Below are 11,368 nucleotides of genomic sequence, written 5' to 3'. Positions count from 1 at the left end.
CTGGAAAATCAACGAAATTTTCTTTCCTTTCTATGAACTTTTCCCTGAGATTTTGTCACTTACGTAAGAACAGGAGCTGTCTGCCAAATGGGATTTGGTCCCACTGCTTGCTTGCTTCCTTCCTTCCTTTATGTTTCTGAGATTTTAAATCATATTCCTGTGCTCAAAACTGTTCTTACGACTAAATCACTACATAAGATGTGTGTTCTTTATACTAGTGAAATGGCTGATCAAATAAAGAGCTGTTGTAATCAAAAGGGCCAATCAATTTGTAGGGGAAAAGCCAGAGATTTTATTTATTTGTGGTGTGATTGCAACAGCTTTGGTCCAAATAGGATACCAGCACACCTGATGAGTGTTTTGGGGCAGGAGTTGAGTGCAGGGAAAGGAGAGAGAAAGGCTCTATCTACTCGCTCCTGTGAGAACATCTATAACAAAATTCCCTCAAGCAGCATCATGTAAACTAGTAAACTAGTAAAAAGCAAGTAAACTAGCCTAGGGGCAGAGGTACAGGATCATGGCTGTGTAATACCAGCTAATCTGGGCACAGTTTGGGCCCAGGCCATTGAGCACTGACCCAAATTATCCCTGGGCACAGATGGGGATTGGCATGGGCCAGGAACCATTCCCAATAGGTACTTTTAATTCAGCCACCTTGTTCTGGAGGGTGGAAGGATTTAACAGCATAGATGTGACCAGTCATCTTAGTTGCCTTAGGAATGGTCCCCATCCTGTTTAGTTGCATCGTTGACACAACTCGCCTTCCCATCCTTCCTCTGGCAACCTCCTTCCACCCACTGTTGGACTGGCCCCACTGTCATCCATAACCAGACTCCATCAGTGCACAGGAAGGTATGGCAAAATAACTTCCGGCATATCATAATTTTCCTGTTCATCATCTATCCTTCTGGCCCAACCAAATGGAAGGAGTTAAACAGAAACACCCCGCCCCCCCCAAAAAAAAATCCTTAAAATATGTACCTCTTCCAAATTAGCTTCAGATGACATGACTAGGCACCCCAGAGGTTCTGCCTTGCAGGTCCTGCCTGAAGAGCTGTGATCCATGGGGCTTGCCTGTGAAGAGGTGATACATTTTTACATTGAAAAGGAGTTAGGCTTTTTGCTGTATTTTTATGATTCCTTACCAAGACAAAACCTTTACACATGGTCTCTGCACCAACACCCACAAAACCATACATGGTGCCCCTCTGAAGGGCTGGCGATGAGGATGAAGAGTGAGCAAAACCATGTTTTACACTTTACACCCCCAGCAAACATGTGGCCATGAAAATTGTGCAGAGGACTCTTGAAAAACACAGCTCTTAATGCTGCTAGCCAGTCTTGGCCTTTCCAAAGGTCATTTTCTTGGCAGTGTCTGGCTCATTACCCTGGAGGAATCCCATCTTTGGAGGCGGGGTTGAGGTGCTGCTATTAAAGGCATGGTTTCCTAGCAAAGTCATGCACCAGGGAGCAGGAGCTATTAGCTGTGGGTGGCTCTGTGGAGACCTTTATGCTGGAAGTGACCCTCATAGCTGCTGTGGGGTTGGGTCCCTGCAAATGGCCTTGAAGGTTTTGTCAACTTCAGCAGATGAAAATCAGATTGGTTTACACCCTATTGGTGTGTCTGTGAACAAGGGAGTTCAAAAATTAACAGTTCAGTGGCTTCCCTTTCCTTCTGAGGGACTCTTTCAGGCTGGCCTGTGCAGGTGCTGCAGTATCAGTCCTGCTCCCAGCTAAGACTGGGCCAAGCCTCAAACCCCAGCATGGGGACCAGAGCGGTGGGGAAACACCATCCGTGGATGGGGAGATGAAAGCAGGAGAGACAGCAGATTTTCATGGCACTCCCAGAGGCTCACTGATAGATGCTTATCTTAAGGAAATATTTAAGGGACAGAAATAGCAGACATCAAGGAGACCCTTAAAGTCCTGTCTTTAACCACTAGGAAATGGTATAGTCATATACTGAGGTGTTTTCAACCCACAAAGGGTGCAGCTCCAGCAAGAAAATTAATTGAAACTTGTCTTGAAAAAAATAAAAAAAATAAAAATTGGCAAGCAAACATTTTTGGAATGAAGGTACAAGGAAAGAGCTCTTAGGGCCCAGCCAGGCACTGGCCCTTCTCTTCCCATCCCCAGCAGACATAGGTCATCGGGTGGTAGGAAGCAAATCCTGCATACAGCTCCGGCCCCTACGTGCATTACACAATGCACTGACCAGTTCATTGGAAACTGATCACGTACATGATGATGTCATGGTTTATGTAACTGGGATTTGCCTGTGATACTGACTTCAGAAGATGTGAGCTGTGTTCCAGAGGGCTAGAAATGAAGTAACTAAGTAAATTGAATTAACTAGGTATTTATTATAATTCTTGTGGCTGCAGCATTAGCAGCTTCCTACCTGACAAAAGCCAATGGAGCTTCAGTGGTTTTATTTTTGTTGATAATGGTGCCAAAGTCAACAGAAATCTACCTGATACATCACAGAATCACAGAACGGTTTGGGTTGGAAGGGACCTTAAAGACCACCCAGTCCCAGCCCCTGCCACGGGCAGGGACCTCTCCCCCCAGCCCAGGCTGCCCCCAGCCCCGTCCAGCCTGGCCTTGAGCCCTGCCAGGGATGGGGCACCCACAGCTGCTCTGGGCAGCCTGGGCCAGCGCCTAGCCACCCTCACAGGGAAGAATTTCTTCCTAATATCTAGACTAAATCTACCCTTTTTTAGTTTGAAAGCATTAGCCCTTTTCCTATCGCTATATGCCTTTGTAAAAAGTCCCTCTCTGTCTTGTCATAGGAGTTGACATTTTGGTGCTGCACAGAAAAAAGCATTTAGACACTGTCCACTGTCTAATGAAAACACTTCTGGTGTTTTAGTTTTGCATGAACGGCACAATAATTCCCTAAAAAGTAAAGCTTCTGTGCTATTTCATATGATACCAGCCACATAAAAGCCTCAGCCCCTTCCGGGAAAAGCATCACTGCAGCAGCATTAGTGCTGTGTGGCAGATCAGGAAATTCATCATGAAGGATGTTGTGGTTTAACCCCAGCCAGCAACTGAGCAGCACACAGCCACTTGCTCATTCCCCCATACCCCCCCAGGTGGGGTGGGGAGGAGAACTGGAGAAAAGTATAACTCATGGGTTGATATAATAACTATTTAATAACTGAAATACAGTAAAATACAGCAACAACAGCAGAGCACTGCCAGAGCAGGGAGAACTGAAAGTCCTTGATCTAGAGTAAGCACTACCTAGCAACAACTAAAGCATCGGTGTATTATCAATATTATTCTCACACTAAATCCAAAACACAGCATTGTACCAGCTACTAAGAAGAAAAATAACTCTATCCCAGCCGAAACCAGGACACAGGACCAGAGAAGTACTTCTCTCCATAACATACAGGAGATTCTGCCTCCCAGCCATCCTCTCAAACACTGATTAGTTTTCCCTTTTGCCCTCATCTCTACAGAGGAATCTTCCTTTTGAATGGGCTTTAGAGGCACAGAGGACATTACATTCTCAATGCTGATTTTCAGCATTGTCATGTAAAGGTCTGTTTAACGTTGACTCACTGTATGGATTGCAACATGAGGACGCATGCAATTGGGATCAAAGCAACCAAAGGCAGGTAATAATTGACCAGGTTCCCAGACCTCAGCATTGCAGCATCCCTGAACATCATGTACACAGGGGCTCTCCAGCCTCCTCTTGTGCCTTCCCAGTGATACTAGGAAGTCTCTCACACATCAGGATTGATTAACTGCTCTGCTGGACTTCTCTTCCTCTAAGAAGTTTAAGAAGTTTCTCTAATAGAGGACCATTGTAGCTATCACAAGCACAGTGAGGACTGATGGAAGATGTCAAATGTGCCTGGTGGTCTTTGCTTGGAGCTTTGTGCACCCAGTTAGCTCATGTGAAATAGCATAAACCACCCTACTGACAAAAGTTATATATGGGAATATTTTGCACAAGAGCAAAGAGTATCTATTATAGGATTTCCACTAAGTGAAAATTTCCATGGATGAAGCAACATCAGCTGTCATGTTCCCATTCTCATTGTGCCCTTCGTGAGACGATGCCAAAGGCTATCCCATGGGATGACAAGTTACTGAATGGACATGGCAGTGGTCAAGAAAACACATGGATTTGCAGACTGACAGCAGGTCTGAGCTGCTCCTTCCCTGAACTATGAAAGTTATGCCTAGGTCTCAAGAGATGTAAGGTGCAATAGAGAAGCAGGTTGCATGCCACCTTCACCTGTGGCTATCCAGGCAGAGGTGCAAAGAGTACACAACTCTTATCACCATGTATCTGCAGTCAGCTGTGGAAGAGAAACAAGCCAGCACTTACATTGCAAAGGAAAGGGCTGTAAATTTAATTGTCATTGATTTCCCACAAAAACTGTACAAGAAGACTAGCCATCTCCAAAAGTGGGAAAACCCAAAAGTGTTAGTTGAAATTGCCCTGTGTGTACATGGTGATAATGATAAAATGAATGTGGAATTTCAGTCTTTGTTCTTTTATCTTGTTTGATAAGTCTTGGAAGCATTGGACAAAGGGCACAATTGAAGAACATACTATTAACATAATTAATTAACTTACCGGTGACTAATGGAAAATGAAGCACTGCAAACAGAAATCACTCTGCACGTATTATAAGGATTTCTGGCATAATTATGAAAGCCAGGAGAATACTGAAGTATATGCTAACATGAGCTTGGTTTTAATGGGATGTAAGCATATGCTTTCCTAAAAAAACATGCATTGTGGTTGTAAAGGTATACTTATAATTAAAATGGCAAAATCAAGCCCTACCAGTGTCCAAATACATGTACCCCATTATAAATAACCATTCTCAAAAGTATATTAGTTCTTAGACTCTAAAAAATATTTTATTAGCCATTAGCTGTTAAGTTGTGCTTAAGACAACACCTTTGAGAAAGTGTTGAGGCAAAAAGCAATTGTTAAGCTGTATGGTGCTCGTTGTGAACTATTATGGGAGGTGGTTTGTCAACCAAGAAGGGAAGAAGAGAAGAAAAACACCTGCCTTGAAGAAGACAGAGAAATCTACTCAGTCATTGCACGCTTCTTTAGCAACATGAAGTGATGTTTGCCAGGGCTGGTCCCACTCAGCATTTCAGATTTTGCTTGCAATATTACCTTTGGGAAGGTGTGCTGCTAGGGCGAAATTCAGCAAAATAGGATTGCAAACATAAAAGCATAAATACCTATTCATACCTTACAGGTTTACAAAATTTCCTGTTAGTAAATGGGAAGAAATAAAGCAGACACCGTTCTGAGATATTGCATCCTTCATGACCATCCAGAGATTTGCTGTTGTACCAAGTCCTGTTGTACCAAGTCCAGCACTCAGATGCTGGAGCACAGGTAAGGGAGCTTTGACTATTATAGGCTGCACATCCCTTCCTGATCTCAAAGGCAAAATTAAAGGTCTGCTGAGTGTCACGTGTGTGTCTTCCCTTTCTCTCTTTTGCTACCAATAACCTCATGGAATCTTTTATGTCTTACTTGCATTGCAATATTCTTGTATAAGGTTTTATTAAGTGAAGTCCCTCCACCACCTGTCTGCTTAGAGAGCTTGATTTCTCTGGGGTAGGTACCTACAACTCCTTCAGTCCCCAGCTCATGTCTGGAAGTTAATATTCAACAGAGATCTCCAGGACTCCTGCCTGGCCCTGACTGCCGTGGGACACAGCTCCATGCACACACTATCATGTTCCAGTCCCAGGCCACTGCTGCGCTGCACAAATTGTTCTGCTCTTGAGGTGTTTTAGACAAGTTTGGCCTGGTTTTAAGCAACCAGCTTGGACTTGTCTGGTTTTACTAGGCACCGAAGTCATGGAATTTTCCTGTTGCTCTGAATGACATTTTTAGGCTGCCTGTCCTAGCAGGGCTTAATATGTTGCTCACTTTCCTAAAAGGCTGTTTTCCTTCTGCAAGAAATAAGGTTGTTCAGCAAAATCTATAATCGCTACAGCCATTTGCATCACTGAAACTTAAACAATTTGACTCTGATAATAGATTTATTCTGTTCCACAGGTGGGAACAGTACAGCCCTGAAAGCAAGCGGGGCTTGTTCACATGCCGTGTGTGACAGCAAAGAGTCATCACCACCTTCCCCAATGCTACATTCTGATGTTATTTGGAGAAAACAATGCTCCTCCTGACCATGAACTTCCTTAGGGAGCAATGAAAAGCACTCTTCCTTTTGCAAAATAGCACAACACTGTCGTCCTGCCTATGTAAAAGATAGGTGGGGGAAATTCACATTTCAATGGGTTTTCATAAAATTGAAAGGGGTTTGTTTCCTGTTTTTTTCACATTCATGTTGCAGGTCAGGTCTCTTTCTCGAGGTGCCCCACTGACAGCTTGTTGAAAGAGAAAAGAGAGGAGTGACAACAGCTCTCCTCTCCTTTAGAAATGGAGAGTTCCTGGCAAAAAAAGAGATAATTTCTAAGACAAGGGTACAAAAAAGGACATTCTGGAGCACTTGGCATTTGCTGGTTAATTAGATTTTATGGGTGGAAGACGAAAACCAGTGTTCATCTTACTGTTATTGACTGCATAAACAAGTAACTCACCTTGTTGCTACTTTCTCAGCTGCTTAAGCTTAAGTATGTAGCTTAAACATAAACATCAGTAATGTTTTCATCCTATGAATAATTCTTAGAACAAAAATACCATTAACTCCGAGTTAAATATAATAAACGAGGTAATAAGGAAACAAACCACTGAACCAGAATGTCAGAGCTAGGAACTGCAGAAACGCCTGGGCTTTGACAGAGATTAACCTGTTCATGACGTGTGATGGTACTTGGGCAAAGGCAGGATTCCCATGGGGGCAAAGCTGTTGCAGTCATTTGACATCTACAAGCCCAAGAGTTTATGAGGAAGACCCTTCAGTGCTTTGATCCCCTAACCAATGCTTCTCAGAAAATTTACAGCCATGGGGATCGTGCTCTGAAGTAAAGCTCAGAAAATGTTGCACCTCAAGGCTTTATGCCTGCCAAGACTCTTAGTGGAACCAGCCCATTCTCCTCACCCCTTGGGGCACTGTGAGGGGCCCCGAGGGGAAACAAAAGGGGATGTCAAAAGTTGGTAAAAATGCAAAGCACTCAGAGTGGCACATAAGTGAGAATTAAATGAGGGAGACAGCTTTGTGTCAGCCCTTTGCAGTGGGTGAGGATGTTCTGAAACCTGTTTAAAAAGTGACAAAGCAAAGCTGCAATGTCGCAAATCTTTCCCAATGCTTTCCTCTGCCTTTGACATCATCTGCCTGGTGACAGGGATGGGGAGATGGAGGCAAAATGTCATGTGTCAGTAAGTGATGGATCCAGGGTCAACACTGGGACCAGACTGTGACAGTGGCTGACTCCCAAGCCCTCTGCCTGCTCCATCCCCATGCCCATGGTGGAAGCAGGTCTGCAAAAGCCATGCAAATCAGTGCAGCTCAGTGGGGCTTGGCTGATGGTCACATTATACAATGGACATGGTCAGTGGAAATTCACCCTTGGGGATTGCAACATGTTCGCTGCACGTTTCATTGCAACCTGCGATAAGGGGGATAACTAGTCTGCTTTCCAGAAGGTTCGTTGCAGTTACTTATTGACAAAGCACTCAGCCGTCAAACTTGCACAATCCCACAGGCCCTATAAATACCAGGTGGCTTTCCTAGTCCCTTCCTCAAACTAACCTCATCCTCCATCAGTCTGTCAGGCTTTTTGCAGGAGCACACAGCTCACAAACTACTGGCAGCCATGAGGATCCTCTATGTGCTGTTTGCTGTTCTCTTCCTCCTCCTCCAGGCTGTTTCAGGTGAGAAGCAAAGTGAATCCTACAAAGAATGAAAGGGCTTGTAAGCAGAAGTGTGTGCATATGAGGAAAAAAGCAACCATCAACTGACAGGCAGAATCTGATGCTGTTGGGATGGGCCTATGCAGTGGACGGGATCAAGAACATCAGTACTCATGATGGCACTCTTCCTAAAAACCCAACACATGATTTATTGCATATATATGTATATATATCTCCTTCATCATTTCAGACTGAAAACGGAGATTCTGACATTTTTCACTTCCCGCAGGTTCTGCAGATCCTATTTTTGCTGACACCGCAGAATGCAGGAGCCAGGGAAATTTCTGCCGTGTTGGGGCATGCCCACCCACCTTCACTGCCTCCGGGTCGTGCCACGGGGGGCTGCTGAAATGTTGTTCAAAGTAAGTACTGCAGGACTGAAGGGCATCAGAGGACCTTTTTGTCCTGCTGGTTTATCAACTACTTCTTTGAATCATATGCACAACTCCATAGGGCTTGCAGGGCAGCCGTTTGTGAGAAAGCACAGATAAAGGATGCACACGTGCAATTCTCTGATGTGTGTTTAAGGAGACAATTCATTTTGATGGAAGTTATGTATAAGAGTAAAAGTTCGGGGCGGGGGTGGGGTGGGGGCAAAATTCAGTATTTTTCACTTTATTTTAGATTTTGATGGGGGTGGGGGAGAAGGAGATTTTTCAATAAATTATTAGGAAAATATTTCACAGTATTTTCAACCATCAAGGGAACCAATGTATCCTCCCTCTGTGCTTTTTATTTTCAAAATGACCTAGAAAATTGAATTTTAAAGGGCAAAATATGTTCACAGAACTCTGCTTCTTGTTCTTTTCCCATCTCTCCTTCTTCCCACCACTGTGCAGCTCTTAGGCAGGTGAAGGAGAGTGAATTTGTTAGTGACTGGAGGCGACTGGGTGTGCATTCCACTTTTGATTTTGAAGTCCAATTTTTAATAATGTCTGGACGTTCCCTGACAGCAAGATTTTTTCTTTCCTTAAGGTTTCAAATGTGCTTTTGGGGAATGCACTTTAGCTTAGGACAAAGCATATTCTTTGGGCATTTACTTCCTACACTTCTTTTGTTCCACCAATGGCCACATGATGATCACTGCCAGCTGCAGTGACTATCACAGACATTGCATTCAGTGGTAGATTAGGAGAACATTCCTGTATCTTTTGGTGAAACTGAGAGGTCTGATTTTACAACTCATCCCAGCAAGAGATGTTCAGGCAGAGCCTCAGCCATTGATGTGACTGGACAGAGCCTGGTTCAAAATAAAAGGAGAGCTCAGATCCTTGTTTTCTGAATTTTCTAGAAGTCCTTATTCTGTTATTTGTAGAATTTCCAGGTTTTAAAGTTTCCAGAAACTGAAGAAAGTATGATGAGATGGCTCTAGGGAAGAAATCTTGTAGCATTTGTTCAGCATAGGGGTATCCTCAGTCAGACAGTGGTTTCAGGAAACCCAAGTCATACCAAAAATAGGACATGTTTATTGTCAGGAGATTAAGATGCTACAAAAGCACCCACTTAGGAACTCAGGAAAGTAAATGGTGCAGAAGCAACCTACAGTTAGCTGATTTTACAAACAAATTAGGTGATCCCTCAGTCTCTGTGAACAATCATTCTCTTTAGGAAGCAATTTCTGCTGATAGCAAATAGACTGGTTAGGAGCAGATGACACATCTCCAACATCAAATTTCTGTAAGATACATCTGTTAGGCCTGATCAAAGGAGAATTTGGGCTGGGAAAAGCATGAGAGCTCTTGAGTTTGGTTCCAAGTGTAGTTTTGCTACAGAAATACTCTTTCTTGGAAGAATGTACCTATATGTAATATTGATGGATGCTAATGCTCAGGATGAAAACTCTTCCTAATGGGGTCTTAGATTTTTAGCTGTGTTGATGGATACAGCACTAGAAGTTGAAACCAACAGGGTATTTTGAGGTACAATATCAATTTTTTTTCCAGCTCAGAATTCAACCTACTGAGTTGCTTGAAATCTATGAAATTGGACACAAAAAGTTTGATTCAGTAAGCTACACTGAAATGTTTAGTGGTACCTGAGGTGTCTTGGAGTATTTAAACCACATATACCTGTCTGGCTGAGATGGCTAATGACATACAGGAAAACATTGCTTTTCAGAAGAGATGGCCAGAGGCCAAGCAGATACCTCAGAGCCCTTCAAAAGGCACTAGGCTTGTGCAATTAAACCAAATCCCCAATCTTCACTTTGAGGTGAGGTGAATCAAAATTTTATTACTAGTGGTAATATAACTAGTTTGCCAGTGACCATAGTTCTTGCGGGCTGGATGCCTGCAGACCTAGACACCCAGCACACACCGAGACCCCTTCTGTGGAGGCATCTAAATGTAGGTTTATAAACCTGCAGGCTGCACCCATGCCGTACATTTATTCTGAAAGGTAATTAGCAGTCACTAAGTTTTTTAGAGATTGAGTTGAGATTACACTTCAGCAAAATAACAAGACCCTTTGTATCCTTACAGGATCTTGGCAGAGTAAGAATATAAGGCCTTCCTGGGTCAGTGCCCTTGTACCAGCAACATTTCCACTGCCTTGAGTAGGTGATTTTGATGGATTCCTCCTCTGTCTAAACCCTCCTACAAATAAGCATTACAAGAAGCTTCCAGAGGGCATGTCCCGTCAGCACACTGCTTCTGGAGACCCAGGTTTTTCCTCGCTGAAGTCACTCCCTTTTTCACTTTAAATACACAAGCCACTTTGGCACCTCAGCCACCTATTCCAGCCTACCTCACGGAGATGTTTGGATCTTCAATCAGTTCAGGTTCATACAGCTCTTGGAGGATGTGAAGCAATATATGTATTATTATTTTATTCACATAGAGAAATAAATGTCTTAAACCAGTAATTGTGATCTTTTATTGTTACTAACAGTAATTTTCTCTGTGGTTTTGACTCAAGGCTCATTGAGTCATACAATCTTTTTAAACAAGTAAGTCTGTGCAGTCTCACATGTTCCCAAGTGATTTAGAAAATGGAATAACTAAAACAGCAACCAGTGTTGCTGATGGTACTGAAGTAATCAAGACTGAAAACTGAGTGTGAAGAACTGTACAAGCAGCTCTTGGTAGCAAGTGATTGGATGACAAAATGGTGATCAATAAACTTTATACACATATATATATGTATGAACTATCTCTACCTAGAAACAAGATGTGGGGTGATATATAGACCGTTTTTGAAAACATCAGATCTGTGTTCAGTAGCAGCCATAAAAGTAAATTAAATGTCCTGTAGTACAGAGGCAGTCATGAGCTCCATAGTGCTAAAAGTTCAAAACCAAGGCTATTTTTATTGTTTCCTCCAACAGTTACAGATGCACAATTAATTTCTTTCCTTCCATCACAACTAGTCATGGAGGCAAAAAGTCCTTTTTTGGAGCCAATTTTCCACATTATCTTGAAAAGTTGTTAGGGCAACACAGGGCTGATTTCATCCAAGTGCATTAGAAAAAAACCCAAGGAGTTTCCCCATGGC

At 43.1% G+C, this 11,368-nt stretch overlaps 1 protein-coding gene across 2 annotated transcripts; it reads left to right on the top strand.

Moving 5' to 3' along the window:
• Positions 1-7: 7 nt before the first annotated feature.
• LOC308064233 (gallinacin-10-like) lies at positions 8-10,465 on the top strand. Of its 2 annotated transcripts, none has more exons than XM_080388323.1 (3): positions 8-5,389; positions 8,106-8,238; positions 10,357-10,465. In XM_080388323.1, exons 1-3 carry the CDS (start codon positions 5,317-5,319, stop codon positions 10,370-10,372), a joined length of 222 nt encoding a protein of 73 aa, XP_080244449.1. In that variant the 5' UTR covers positions 8-5,316; the 3' UTR covers positions 10,373-10,465. The 2 variants fall into 2 exon arrangements, with proteins under 2 accessions (XP_080244449.1, XP_080244450.1); XM_080388324.1 differs by having other exon boundaries at positions 8-7,837.
• The last annotated feature ends 903 nt before the right edge of the window (positions 10,466-11,368 follow it).

Source organism: Falco punctatus (assembly GCF_963210335.1).
Source record: "Falco punctatus genome assembly, chromosome: 5".
Lineage (NCBI taxonomy): Eukaryota > Metazoa > Chordata > Aves > Falconiformes > Falconidae > Falco > Falco punctatus.
This window is presented reverse-complemented; position numbering and strand designations above follow the sequence as displayed.

Excerpts from the sequence above, each read along its gene's own strand:
- LOC308064233 (XM_080388323.1), top strand. The coding sequence starts at position 5,317 with ATGACCATCCAGAGATTTGCTGTTGTACCAAGTCCTGTTGTACCAAGT. Across the intron at positions 5,390-8,105 it reads ACTCAGATGCTGGAGCACAG|GTTCTGCAGATCCTATTTTT; the intron begins GTAAGGGAGCTT and ends CACTTCCCGCAG.